We start from the raw sequence: 15,057 nt of genomic DNA on the forward strand, positions 1-15,057 counted from the left end.
TTGTTCCGTACTAAACACAGCCGTTTAAGAAGCACTAAAAGACCGGGGAACAGATGACACCTGCATAAGACTTCTAGAAGACATATATAAGGAATGCAGGGGAGGATAACCCTCCACTAAGAAAGCGATAAATTTACTATCCGGAAGCGAGTAAGACAGGGAGATGCCATCTCTGCAAAACTTTGACAACATGTCCGGAGGGCGTATTGAGAAAGCTCGACAGGGAAAACTTAGGATTAAGGAGGAACTGGGAATAATAGAGCCATTTGAGGTTTGTTGACGGTAAAGTCTTGCTTAGTGATACTACAGAAAACATACAAACAATGCTTCAGGAACTACAGTCAATAAGCATGGCCCACGGCACTGGAAATATATAAGAATAAATAGAAACTAACGAGTAAGCTTCATGCCGAAAACGTGCTCTAGAGCTTACGAAACAAAACGCCTGAAAAAATTAAAGGATACAACTAAGTCGAAGAGATGTTTATTGCTGACCCTACGATGACAGAGAATTCCGGCGCCTAATAGGGATGGGTTGGGGCAGGGCACGTAGGCAGGGCACTCGGCAAGAACTCCCAAATAATGAAAAGTAAGCTACCTCTGTCACCCACCAGAAAAATGTGCAACCAGTGTATACTGGCGGTGATGGCATACGGGACTGCAACTTGGCGCCTTACTAAACAACTACAAAGTAAACTTACGTCACCTCAGTGGGCCTTTGAATGAATAATATTGTTACGGGGAAGAGGCTATATTTGAAGGCTTGGTACAGCGAGATGCAAGCACCGGGATAGGCGAACAAGGCTGAGTGCGAGAGAGACCCGTGATGATAATGACAGGGTCAAATGATGATGATCGCAGTCAGGCGCGTAGATTGTCCACCTTGTATCATGGGTCCTTCTCGCCAACAACATAACCATGCCTTGTGGCATGACTCCCCGCTGGAAAAGCGTCGTCCCGACGCTAACTTGTAGTCGACGAAGGCGCACAGCATGGCTTGAGGCGGGACACATGCACAATGTTAGTAGGCGGGGTTCTCTCGGAAGGTGAAGGAAGGACGGGGGTGATCTCATATGTTACGTCCGTAACCGAGCGGAAAACGCGGTAAGGACCGGTATAAGGCGCAAGCAGTTTTTCTGAAAGTCCCACGCGACGGGATGGTGTCCCGAGAAGGACCAATGATCCCGGAGGGAAGTGTACTGGCCGGTGGCGCTGGTCATATCTGTTCTTCTGGGAGGCTTGTGATTCGTGAAGACGGCCGCGGGCGATCTGCCTTGCAAAAGTAGCTCGGGTGATCGCATCGTGAGCGTATTCGGTGGACAAGAAGGCGGAAGGGGGCATAAGGTGTCCAGGGGCAATGCAGGCTCAAGGCCGTAAAGAAGGTAGAAAGGGGAAAATCCCATGGTGTCATGACGCGAAAAATTGTAGGCGAATGTAATATATGGAAGGGCGATGTCCCAATCGCGATGGTCCGCTGAGACGTAGGCAGACAGCATGTCCGTAAGCGTCCGGTTGAGTCGTTCGGTGAGTCCGTTTGTTTGCGGATGATATGCTGTGGAACATTTGTGCTGAGTAGAGCATGAGTGCAGAAGGTCGTCAACAACTTTCGATAAAAAGTATCGGCCACGATCGGTGAGCAATTGACGGGGAGCTCCGTGGTGCAGAATGACGTTGGCAAGGAGAAAATCGGCAACATGGGTCGCGCAACACGTAGGCAGGGCACGGGTGATGGCAAAACGTGTTGCATAGTCCGTCGCGACGGCCACCCACTTGTTTCCGGACTTGGATAGAGGAAAAGGGCCCAGTAAGTCCAAACCTACACGGAAAAATGGCTCAAGGGGAATTTCGATCCGTTGAAGCTGACCGGTGGGGAGCGTGGTCGGTGTTTTCCGCCGTAGGCAGAGGTCGCAGGCGGTGACGTATCGTCGCACGGATTTGTATAGTCCGGGCAAAAAGAAGCGACGTCGCACACGGTCGTACGTGCGGGTTATCCGAGATGGCCAGCCGTGGGGACATCGTAAAGCTGGTGCAAGATGGCCGCACGCAATTGCTGAGGTATAACAAGGAGCAATTCGGGACCATCGGCACGGAAGTTGCGATAATAGAGGGTGCCATCACGAATTGCATAGGCACGTAGAGAAGGGTCAGGTGTTGCGGATTCGAGACCGTCAAAGATTAGGCGTAATGATGCATCACGGCGCTATTCTTCAGTAATGTTCAGGAGGTCGGAGATGGCAAAAAGGGAGACATCAGAACTTGCTCCACTCAGGTCTGGACGGTCCACAGGATGCCGTGACAGGCTGTCGGCGTCCTGGTGTAGGCGACCAGATTTGTAGAGCACAGAGAAAGTATACTCTTGAAGGCGGAGAGCCCATCGACCAACCCTGCCCGTGGGGTCTTTCAAAGACGAAAACCAGCAGAGAGCGTGGTGGTCTTTAATAACACTAAATGGCCTACCGTATAGGTATGGGCGGAATTTGCCGACGGCCCAGACAAGCGCAAGACACTCCCGTTCCCAATGGAGTAATTGCGTTCGGCTTGAGACAGGAGACGGCTGGCGTAGGCGATGACGCGGTTCTGGCCGGCCTGTTGTTGTGCCAAAACCGCCCCTTTACCACGGCCGCTTGCGTCAGTGCGTACTTCGGTTGGTGCCGATGGATCGAAGTGGCCCAGAACGGGTGGCGACGTAAGGAGAGCGATAAGCGTAGTGAAGGCTTCATCCTGTTTGGTGCCCCATGCGTAGGGGACGTTCTTTTTAACAAGGTCTGTCAGAGGACGGGCAATGTCGGCGAAATTCGCAATAAAGCGACGAAAGTAGGAAGAGAGGCCTACGAAGCTCCGGACATCTTTTGACGACTGTGGTTTTGGGAAGTTCTGCACAGCGTGAACTTTATCGGGGTCGGGTTGAACGCCATTGGCGTCGACAAGGTGTCCAAGAAGCTTAATTTGGCGGCGACCAAAGTGACATTTTTTTGCGTTTAACTGAAGGCCTGCACGTCGGAACACTTCCAAGACAGCCGAAAGCCTCTTGAGGTGGGTGTCGAATGTAGGGAAAAAAAAATCACATCATTGAGGTAGCATAAGCACGTCGACCACTTGAACCCATGAAGTAGCGAGTCCATCATCCTCTCAAAGGTAGCAGGCGCGTTGCATAGGCCAAAAGGCATTACCTTAAACTGGTAGAGGCCGTCGGCTGTAACAAACGCCGTTTTTGCGTGGTCGGATTCGTCAACAGAAATTTCCCAATACCCAGACCTGAGGTCTATAGATGAAAAGTATTTGGCGCCATGCAGGCAGTCCAGTGCGTCATCAATGCGCGGCAATGGATAAACGTCCTTCTTTGTGATCTGGTTAAAGGGACACTGAAGTGAATTTGTCACGCTCCCGTTTTTGCTTGCACTGTGTAGACTGGCTCAAATTAGCACACTTTTCATCTTGTATCCGGTTGACAAATCGGTAATTATTTTACAAAGCGCGAAAGAAGAAAAACTACCATGCGTGGTTTGCGGCGGCCGCACAAACTAAGCTGTGACGTTGGGAGGAGGGGGCGCCGTGATTGGACGATGCCCAAGGTTAGCAATCAAACCAGTTTCGGTTTCGGTTTCGGTCTGTAAAACAACATGTTTGACATTCGATGGCGTCGTTGGATGGGCATTCTCAATATCCCAGTTATCGTAGTACCGCACTTCTGCCATGTTGTCGGCTGTAAAATGCATAAGATAAGCCTCCCAGGACGGCTTGGAATCGCAGCATTCACTATCTGAGGCCTACGCAGTGCATGAACGCCCTCCGCGTCCCCGCAGACGCTCAAATGCATGCGCTTTTCTCCCATATTTGGAGGTTGGCTCGCTCATGCCTGTATCGTAAAAAGCGTGTTCGCACCAGGCCAAGGGTCTGTTGATTCTGGCTTGTGCCCACTGCCCGCAAGCAGTCGGTGCTTATGGCAACAGCACGCCAACGAGAACTCGCTAGCGCGCCAGTGCCAGCCTGCGCGAGTTCTGTGGACTAGTTCGTGGAGCAATCAACGTTGCGGCCCCAAAAAAGGTAAACTCAGTATAGAAAACATCGGCAAAAAACAAAAAGTTAACTCATAAAAAAAAAGCATGTACCAGCGGCGATTCGAACTCGTGACTGGCAAAACACTTGCGATGACATACCTAGCACCCCAGACGACTAGGCCATAGGGGGCCGCTGGTGGCGGTGGAAAAGATAAGGTGTATAATGTATAGCCAGTTTACACTTTTATTTAGTTTTAGTATTTCAAGCAGCTTAGGTGACTATTTGTTGTATTGCGCTCGTGCAGTACGCGTTCCCCGAGTTTCCACAATAGCTCACGTCTAGCAATTGCATTTCGTAGACGGGAAAGCGTTCGCAGATGCGTAGTCGTGCTGCTCACCGCTCTGCTTGTTCAACGCCCAGCGCAAAAAAGTGCTTCCCGCACCCTAGTTTTACGCTGTACGGTGAAAATATCAGTTGATTTTATTTCCTTAGTACCTATATTGACTTCGCTCACTCTTGTCCCCTTCAAGAGGCCTTATATATTCCTACTGGCGTACCAGTCAGCGAAGCGTCGCATGTGCGCTTGTGCAGCGCTTGTGTGAAGCGACCTTGACATGGAGCTAGATACAGTGTACAAACTAACGAAGTAAAAGAAGGCGCATTCTTCCATTCCCAAACGTGTTGTGGCTTAGTTTCAACTGATCGAACGAATTGCGACGACCCGCCGGCGGCCGGCGGACTAAACGGTGGGCCGACTGACTCGGTCGCGGAAGGTCGGCGAGCCGTGCAGTAGCGCAGCCAATTGTCAGCTCGTCTCCTGCTGACGTCACACGAAAACGCCACAGAAAATGGGCGAGCGTAAAGAGAGGAGGACAGCATTTTCGAATTGATTTTTCTACTAAATAAATTCGCGTAAACGCGCACAGAGTGGTCGAAACAGGGCCCAGCGACTCCGGACTACAGTTTGCGCTCGTAATCCCGCATTGTTTACAAATCACTTTAGTGTCCCTTTAAGGCGTCGGTAGTCAACGCAGAACCGCCAGCTGCCACCTTTCTTTTTTACTAAAACGACAGGGGAAGCCCAGGGGCTCGACGAAGGTTCGATGTTGTCCTTGCGGAGCATGCTTTCGACTTCCTGCTGAATGACCAGTCGTTCAGCATGGGACAGACGGTATGGACGGCTGTGGACAGGTCTGGCATCACCGGTGTTTATACGATGTTGAGCAGCAGTAGTCTGACCCAAAGGACGATTATCGAAGTCGAAAATGTCTCGGTAGGTGCTCAAAAGATGGCGTAGAGCGGCAGCTTGGTCTGTGGAAAGGTCGGAGGCGATCATGTTGGCGAAATCCTCGACAGAAGGAATTGAAGTGGTTTGGTTATCGGAATGTTGAGGTGGGTCCACGCACAAAGCTAAAACTTGGTGGTCACCTATCGGCCGCAGTGTAGCCAGAGATATACCCTTCGGTAAAAGTTGCGGGAATGATCCAAAGTTGAGGACTGGTAGGTGAATGCTGCTGTCCACAACTGTCACAACAGTGTGTGGCACAGCCACATCACGCGATAGCAACACTTCCAGAACAGGCGAAAGCGCGTAGTCACCGTTAGGAACCGGAGGGCTTGACAACAAGGCAACGGAGGTTGCTGCTTGTGGCCGTAAGCGAACATCATGAGTGGAGACAATACGGCACAAAGGTCTTCGGCGTTGAGCACATCTGAAGGCATCTGGACGGGTTCTTCAGGGGACGAATAGGGAGAACGCAAGTGAAGGCGGAGGACACCGGTGGAGCAATCGATAAGAGGTGAATGCTCGGACAGGAAATCATGGCCTAATATAAGGTCATGAGGGCATCGCTCCAATACGGCAAATAGAACAACAGTGTCGTGGCCCCCAATGCGGATTCGGGCAGCACACATTCCGGCGACGGCAGACGTCCCTCCATCGGCGACCTGTACGACAGTGGGCACCGCCGGAGTGAGAACTTTGCGCAGGCGGCGGCGGAGGTCTGAGCTCATAACAGAAATATGGGCGCCGGTGTCAATGAGAGCACTTACTGGAATACCATCGACAGTAACGTCTAGTAAATTTCGTCTGGTGGGCAAAGTTAGCAGAGGATTTGGTGGCCGGGTCATAGATGCAGCGTCACCTCTGGGAGCTGCAATGCCTAGTTTTCCGGAGAGGAGCGGTCATACGGGGTCGGCGACAGGAAGCGGCGGGGCTGCGGCGAACGGGACTGGCGGCGGTGCGGTGACGGCGAGCGATTGTTGCGGCGTGGTGGGGCGTCGTCGTCTCGGGAAGGCGTCTGAGGACGGGGAGAGAGGCGAGCAGGGCCTTCTTCTGGGTTGTTATAGGCAGGAAATCGGGGTCGTGGAGGCATAAATCGACGACTCTGGCAGAATCGCACCACGTGGCCAACACGATGACAGTGGAAGCATATGGGTCAGTCGTCGGGCGTTCTCCAATACGCAGGGTTTCTGACCGGGTAGTTGAAAGTACGAGTAAAGGGGCTCGCCCATCACTGGTAGGTGGAAAAGGACAAGATGGGAAGTTAGGGCGGCTAATGGCGCAGACGGACTGAACGCCTAGCTTAGCAAGTTCTTCGCGCACGACAGCTTGAATTAGCGGGACGGGAGGCCTGCTGTCTTCGGCAACGTATTGGGGAAGAGCGGCGGGGGCCATGGCCTCGAGCTCTCTACGTACTATTCTTGTCAAACCGTCAGGTGGTGCCGTGGCCGTGGTCACGCCAGATGAAATGGGAGGCGAACGGTTTTGGGTTTGTGGCGGAATGTCTTCGCAAGATGATGTGGCGGCAGTGTTTGGTAGCCGGGGGAACTGCGACGTAATTCGGCGGCTCTTCACCTGCTCGAACCGGCGGCACTCGGTGATGATAGCCTCGACCGTAGCACAGTCTTTGCAGATGAGCAGGTGGAAAGCGTCATCGGCTATCCCTTTAAGTACATGTCCCACCTTGTCGGACTCAGTCATCTGGGCGTCAGCTTTTTTGCAAAGGGACAGGACGTCCTGAATGTAGGCCACGTATGATTCAGTGGAGGTCTGTGCGCGTGTGGCTAGCGCGTTCTTGGCTGCAAGTTGGTGCCCAGCTGGGTTGCCGAACAATTTGCGCAGCCTTTCCTTGCAGATGTCCCAGCTTGTTACCTCCGCCTCATAAGTTCGGAACCAGGTCCTGGCCGGTCCGTCCAAACTGTAATCGACGTTGGCCAGCATGATGGTTGGATCCCGCCGATTATAGGCGCTGACCCGCTCGAACGAGTCGATCCAGTCCTCAACGTCCAAGTCGTCGGCTCCGGTGAACTTGCGAGTTTCACGGGGTTGTTGAGAAACCACGATAAGTGGGGTGGTTGGGCCGGTGGCCCCATTGTTGGCCATTATCGTTGGTGGTTGAGCAAGGTGACGTTCGCTGCGAAGCTCCGTTGTGCGTAAAGCGTTACCCCGCACCTCCCACCAAAATGTTACGAGGAAGAGGCTATATTTGAAGGCTTGGTACAGCGAGATGCAAGCACCGGGCTAGGCGAACAAGGCTGAGTGCGAGAGAGACCCGTGATGATAATGACAGGGTCAAATGATGATGATCGCAGTTAGGCGCGTATATTGTCCACCTTGTATCATGCTCGCCAACAACATAACCATGCCTTGTGACAATATTACGAATACTCAGGAACAGAAAACGAGATACCTGGATCAGAGAATAAACTAGAGGTGACGATATCATAGTTCAAAGAAAGAAAACGAAATACACCTCGGCTGGTGTTGCGGTGAGACGAACCGAAAATCGGTGGACAATTAGGGTAACCGAGTGGATACCTAGCGGTGGGTGTAGAAGAAGGGGAAGGCCAATAACACGATAGAGGGACGACATAGACAACTTCAGGGTGAACTCCGGACTCGGGCAGCGCAGCACAGAGAGAGAGAGACAGCCTTTAATAGAAAAGGATGACCACTGGTCACGATGGGGGAAAGGAATGGGGAGGGAGGGTAAGAGAAAAAAAAAACAAATAAATGCTGGTTGTTCTCAGTAGACTCAATAACTGGGCCAGCACAGAAGCGCTTGAAAGTCAATGGGTGAGGTTTTCTTAGTGCAGTGGACCTTAGAATACTGATGATAATTATGAATATGATGGGGATGATGACACAAAATTCAGATATATACCGTCGAAATCGCAAACGTTTCGTAATTTAAACGCAATTCATTGGAAGGCGTCAGGTCGAAAATCTGGCTGATGAATGCAGCTGTCTCCGTCGCGCAGGAAGGATTGCGGGACGAGGCTGTCACAGCTCTCGGACTTATCATGACGACCAAAGACAGACAATAAATGAAGCCTAGCGTCCTCAGTAATGCTACCGGAGCAACATCACCCCCTGGGTCACCTGACATTCATTTTCGGCAGTATAAGCCTTAATGGGAGCTGTAGAGGAAATCACAACAATGAAGAAAACAGCTTCAAATGCGTTTCTTATACGGCGGGCAGATTAGTTTGCGCCGTTCTGTACTTGCAATAGCAACTGCTTATTGAGCGCCTCCGTGGAGGTGCGACATTAAAAGCATTTAGCGCAGCAGCTACAAAGACATTTTCTTTTAGTCATGTAGTGGCTTCCATAACTTATGCAGTGGTCGCAATTTTCTGAATGTTCGTTTCTCGAAAATACTTGAAGTAGCAGGCATCAACGCCGGCAGCATTGCAGGCATTGCTATATTGGAACGGGAAATATTCATAAATACATGTTCCAAAATGGTGAAATGGCCGAATTTTCCTTCATTTGAGTTTCCCAAAAATAATTGGACTAGCACGCATCAGTGTTCTAGACATTGCTACGTTAATGTGTGAAACCAAGTGGAAGACACTAGAGCGGTATGTGTGCGTATGTTAGCACGAGAAACGTTTTCGGCGCAATAAAATAGACATCACATCACATTACAGCAATTATAAATGACGCAAAGACCATCCGCGTAATTCTGACTCATCACAGTGTCAAGTGGTGAGTTTGCTAAGTTACTACGGTTCGATATTTTGTGCTTCCATTCCACCAGTTGAAGCAAAAGTTCCGATTTACCCTTCCGCCGCTGTGGCCCTGAGAAAATAAATGATAGCTCAGCAAAATGCTAATTAATTCTCACCGTGATTTCTCTTAATAGTGATGTCGTAGCGGTTCTAGTTGAAACGCTCTTGCTATTGTCAAAAACAGGAGGAATTCAGCCACCTCGCGGAAAAAATCAGAAAAACGAACGGGGAGCCCATCAACATCAGAGAGTACATCCAGCCCTGCGCCTCTAGCAACATCGCTTCTTTCTTCTACGCCCGTCGTTTACCGCCAGACCACCCCAGTCGCCAGAAACTTCAAAACCTCATTACGGAGCTGTTCGTTCACTTCCAAGCGGGACCCTTGTACCACTTCTTTCCGACACTTCTACGCCGAATTTTGGAGCGACTGTCTTCTACGAGGCTTGGTCGGATCAGTGCCAGCATGACTGCCTTGGAGAAATTCACAGAGTAAGACTCAGTTTGTCATCTAGGTGTTGAGTGTGAGGCTGTCGTCGACTACGGTCAAAGACTCCGTTGTCGAGAAATGCAAGTTTTAAAATGTCACTTGTTTCCGTAGTGATCCCAGTTGTTTACAGCGCCAGCACGAAGTGAGACATGGGAAACGGGGGCTTGGAAAAATAACAAAACTGCTATTCGAGTTATGCACGGTAATTTTACATAAAGACACTTGTATTAGTATGCGTCAGAGGTAAGTTTAGTTGGACAACCCAGACAAATATTCCTTGCGCTTTCGAAGCATGGCACGGCCATTCAACAGTTATTGTTCAATACTATAATTTCGAACATTATAGTGTGGAAACCATCTGGAGCATCTGAAGCGGCTGTTTATTGAGGGCATCAATCATGCCCAGGTTGGAAGCTAACTTCAGATACACAGGGTAGGTTATCGGGATCATTTACTTCAAAGAATACCTAACAAGTAGCTGCCCATAACATACAAGTGGTGTGGGAATGAACCACCATATTGGGCAGAAAAGTCTTGGGCACATTGGGAGAAAACTGTAACGCTTACTAGGGCTGAGGGTGGATCATTACATTTTCTTGGGCATTACGAAGCCGAAGAGGTGAGTGATGAAAAGCAGTACGTTGTGGTTCAGCAAAAATCGATAAATGTAAACAGAGAAACGGGCGAGCCTAAACGATTTCACAAACGTGCGTAGTTTTTTAACGCCTGCTCCCAAATGTTTGCAGAGTGGGTAGGCCTTAGGATTGGAATATTGCACACTAACGTTCCCCGCAGTATTTATTTCGGAGTCAACTGGGAGAGTCTTAGTAGAAGCGCACGGCACAGCGCACACTAATTGTCCTTTCATACTGGGTCGCCTAGTCTGAGTCGTATTGCGGACCCATTTTTAGTGGGGGCACTTGAAGTTGTCATGCACATTTCGCTTAGTATGTTTTAATAGAATTTAAGATCACTTGAAAAATGGGGAATATAGTTATCACCGACGCAATATTCTTTTATTGTTCTTTAGAGCGGTATAGTGCACGTACCTAGGTACCAATGTTTCGAAGTTGTTACTGCCTGCTACCCCTACAGTGAATCAGGCCATGTGGAATACCTGTCTTAGACTGAACGCTAAACTGGCGAAAGCGCAATATAACATTACTTTTGCTTTCCAACCATGTTCGTTTATACATCCTTAGGTGAAACCTAGCAGGAAGCAAGGGCATTCTACGAATGGAAAGTACAGCCACCACTGAAAGCCTCTTGTGATAAGTAATGGGAGTTAAATACTTTAATGAACCATCATTCGAATGTGATAGATTTAAGAACTTCTATTTCACCTTAAAAATATAAAGCTTGCGTTATAGACCTTCTGCAGAATCAGCTGCCCTCTCGCGGTCCTTGCGAGCGCGGCCGCCAAATTTAAGGGTTGACCCGGAAAGTGGAACAGCTAACTGAGGAGAATGTCAAGTGATTTGGCACGTGCTCTCGTCCAGCGTTCAAAAAGAGGGAACACGGTTGTTCAGGAGGCAGAGGAAATCACTTTGGAAGTCAAAATGTTATTAAAGACGATAGTCTTTCTTAGGCTACTTAAACCCAGAAATTTTGGTCTGTCTGTATGTCTGTCTGTAACTCGATTCAGCCACCCGGCGAAACTAAAATGCTTACTGCGCAATAGTCTTGTATACTCACAGCCAAATGTAAACGTCTAAGCCCGGTTTATATGTTCATACTTTTCAACTATGTTGAACAAGAACAAGACATTACGGAAATATAAGACAGGAAATTAGTAACAAGGGATATTTACAGTGTTCTTTTATTAAAAATTCATGGATGCTTGGTTTTTCGATAACAAATGATATTCTGATCTACTGCAGAAAAACGCCGCCTCCTGGCGGCTAATAAAAAATCACGCCGCAACAGCAACGAATGGTTCCACTAGCTAGGTTCCACATTGTGTTTGGAACGCACGTGGAGCACGGCCACGCGGTTCTATAAATCTTGTAGTGGGCCGCCTCCATTCACGCGCGTCTCCGCCGTACTGCAGCGCTGGCATCAAGGAACCCGGCCTGTAGCAGTGGAACGCGGTAAATTCAAATCGCCTTGCGCAAACCTTTAGTGTGTTTACCTTGGGATGAGCGCGACGGTAAAACAACAGCATGAGAGGTGCGCGGGAAAGCAAAGGGCGGCATTTCCTTGGCAAATATCTACAAAGACTATCGTGTTTTGACGACATTTGCAACGAAAGGAGCAGATACGCAGCCAATTTTTATTGTGTCCTCGTAGCTTCCGTAACAAGCGTGGACATTGATACCTTTTTCTTGTATGCGTGTCACGCGCGCTGCGAATCATACGTTTTTACCTTCGTTCCCATAACTGTGAAAAGGAGAAATTTTGTCCATGCAATATGAAAGGTGTTACCAAAAAAACTGCGTGCTTGTTTCAAATTTGCCCGCAAGTTCGTGCTAGGGCAGCGGCGACTGCGGGCTTCAAGTTCCGTGATCGCGCGAATGAAAGTAAGCTCCAAAACGATTTAAAGTGATTACGCAATGGAAAGGCTATGGCTCTCTATCTGAAATGGGTTAGCGTTCGCTTTCGCTTGTTCGGCGTCTTTCTTGGCAAGGCAAAAAAATTCAACTGACGTTTGAACAGGGCGCTGCAACAGCTGTATTGACAAACATGCTTTGTGACATACAAGCTTAGCCGCTACATTCGGGGCTTGGCGTTCTTTATGTACGTTTGGCAATACCAAGCTTTTTACCTGCCCATGACGAAGACAATTTCCAGCAGTAGGTTTCGTATGCCATGTAAACGCTGTTTGCAGAACATTGCATGCGTATTGAGCTCAATCGTGCGCCTGAATTAAATCTGTGCTGAACCACGACCAATGGTGGACCTGTGATTGTTCTTGCACTGAATGAAGATTATTGTGTACACTTAAACAACAAGAATGCAGAATATACCCCCAGCGTGGGGAAAAAAACAGGCTGTGCAAAGATGCCCCGTTGCGGAAATGAGAACAGGAAAATATGGGACAGTTTCGGTACATATGCGGGTACGTCTGGACCCTTTATTTGAGGGAGCAGCACAGTAAAAAAGATTTTGAACAACCTTTTCAGTGCTGAGTCGAAGAGGTAACGCAAAAAGGAGGGGAAAGACGAGGGGTGGCTGTTTATTTGACTGTTTGATGACCGCCGTCACACTCGGTTTTATTCTACCAACCTTCAAGGGATAATCAGTCATACCTTAAATGCGCCTTCAAGCTCGCAAAAAGTTTCAGTGAGGAAGACAGAACATAAACTAGTGTATTTTTTGCCTCCCTCATAACGATCATATCATCAACTCATATTGCCAGGTGTCATTCCACTGCATTCGTGATGATGTAAGCGCACGTATGGCATTGCCGGAGGTAAACAAACAGCCTGAATTCGTACAAACCACTTCACCGGATACTATTTGTTTTATTCGGTGGCAAACTTGCAACGCCACCTTTGGTGCTGCTGCGATTTCGTTTTGGACGGATAAGATGTCACCACGAAGCCGTACTGGGACAGGGGAACGACTTAGAAGTCCACACACTATTCAGCAATAATTATGCGCGATCAAACAACACGAGGTGGGCCGTGGTCAGCACGACACCAAACAACGCACATGCAGCACGCGTGTTCACAGCCGCCGTAATCCTTTGTTATAGCGGCGAAAGGAGATATCGCTTTGCCTCCGACCGAGGGCAGAACTTTTGCATAAGGGCTATAGTAACACAACCACACGGCTTCACAGCGGAAACAATGCCTTCTACTCTGCCTCAACTAAAATGTTTGAAATACTAAGTGACATTAATCACCAGCAACGAACTTATTTTGCAGGAAGCAGATTTTAGTTTACAAAGCTGACCAAACTACAGATGTGAGCCGTGATTTTATTCACCAATACATCAGAAAAATCGAAGAAACAAAGGAAGACTCCAATCCCTTGTTTACGCGTAAGTATTTTAGGTGGTAGCTCCTAACGTGGATTAATCTGCTTTCACATATTTTTCCCGGTCTTTATCAGTCCCTGATTCGGGGCAGGTGACACTTGTAATAATGGCTGATCATCTCTGACATTTGCTGACCATTCTAGGAAGGAAAAAAAGCTGTCGATTTAACCTTTACTTTGTGTTAAGAATGGCATTTGCCTTTGCAGCCAAATTCATGAACATGCATAAAATAAATGACTCTTCCTGCCTGCGTCCCACATAATGTCTCGGAAATCACGGAAATATTGTATTTGATATGAAAAAGCCAGGAATAGAAAGTAATTCTTCGCACAACCCGCATAACCGTCCAGGGTGTACATTTTAACGCTTCGTTTAGAATAGAATCGGCAATGAAATCGTGGGCATAAAATATTGTGCCATCGCCAAAACGCAATGAAAATGGTATATATTCTTCGAAGAATTATGGTGGCGGTTGGAGGTCCATGGAAGAGTCCGTCGTCCTGTTCTAGACATAGTAAGATGATGATGATAATATTAATGTACTAATTGGGCAATTTAAAGACTCCTTTATTATTGTTTTAGCATAGCAAGACGCTCTGGAATGATATGTGTGACATTGTTTTGTTGTCCGTAAGTATGGTGATATTTAAACGACAACCTATTCACAAGAACCATGTATTTTCCCATGACCATCGATGTAGACCGCTACCTGGTCGGTAACGTGAACGCCTTCATCATTGGTGGTACGGTCAGCACGACCAACACAATGTGGTGGCTTTTGCTGCTGTGTGCAAAATACCCCGACGAAATCCAAGCTCGAATTCAGCGAGAGATCGCTGGAGTGGTCGGGCCCGACCGAAGGCCCACATGGGACGATCGAAAGCAAATGCCGTATACACAGGCCTGCATCTTGGAGGTGGAACGCTGGAAAACGTCAGCTCCACTTGGAGCACCACGAGAGTAAGCAAAAGGTTTATTTCACTAAGGCCGCCTTAAATCTGTGCTTTCTCGGGAGTCTTCTTTACCTGGTGTTTGCCCGGAAGAACGTACCAAAATTGTTTTGTTGCTGAATATGTCAGAGGAAGAAAATCAAAGATAATGTTTAAGCCTGCTCGATGAAGCGGAGAAATTTTCAGAGACACTGAAAGATTCATTGACCGTAATGGATCACAACAGGCCGCAATAATTTTGCGCCGAGCTCCAAAGCTAAATGTTATACTCTGTCCTTTTGGGGCGTAAATATTGAAAAAACGCTTACTGAGCATGGCTGACCGAGCTAGAGGAGACTGAATGGGGTTCAAATTGAGCGGATGGCGTTTTACGGATTTTCTTCTGAATAATGAAAGGTGATTCATCATTTCATTTTCGGCACCGAGATCTGTACTCGTTAAGGATGGGTATCGTTAGAGGCATTGACGTATCCACATTTTGACGGTGCCTTGTCTATTTATCGAAACATACATATAAAAAAGAATCATTGGTGTCCTTGAGACCAATGACATTACCTGAGGTGTAAATTCAATTTGATGCGGGTTGGTTTTCTAACATTCATCAAAAGACGATACTCCGTCTA

At 48.3% G+C, this 15,057-nt stretch overlaps 1 protein-coding gene across 2 annotated transcripts in view; it reads left to right on the plus strand.

Moving 5' to 3' along the window:
- LOC144166518 (vitamin D 25-hydroxylase-like) overlaps positions 1 to 15,057 on the plus strand; it is a 55,193-nt gene that overhangs the window by 14,738 nt on the left and 25,398 nt on the right. The window contains exons 5-7 of one of the 2 annotated variants that reach the window (XM_077696026.1): positions 9,200 to 9,504; positions 13,372 to 13,487; positions 14,186 to 14,444. In XM_077696026.1, coding sequence (XP_077552152.1) covers positions 9,200 to 9,504; positions 13,372 to 13,487; positions 14,186 to 14,444 — 680 coding nt within the window. The remainder of the gene's footprint in view (positions 1 to 9,199; positions 9,505 to 13,371; positions 13,488 to 14,185; positions 14,445 to 15,057) is intronic. The other variant, XM_077696027.1, reaches the window with a different exon arrangement.

This window comes from Haemaphysalis longicornis, unplaced genomic scaffold (assembly GCF_048455015.1).
Source record: "Haemaphysalis longicornis isolate Haplotype H1 unplaced genomic scaffold, Haemaphysalis longicornis Haplotype H1 scaffold_174, whole genome shotgun sequence".
Taxonomy (NCBI): domain Eukaryota; kingdom Metazoa; phylum Arthropoda; class Arachnida; order Ixodida; family Ixodidae; genus Haemaphysalis; species Haemaphysalis longicornis.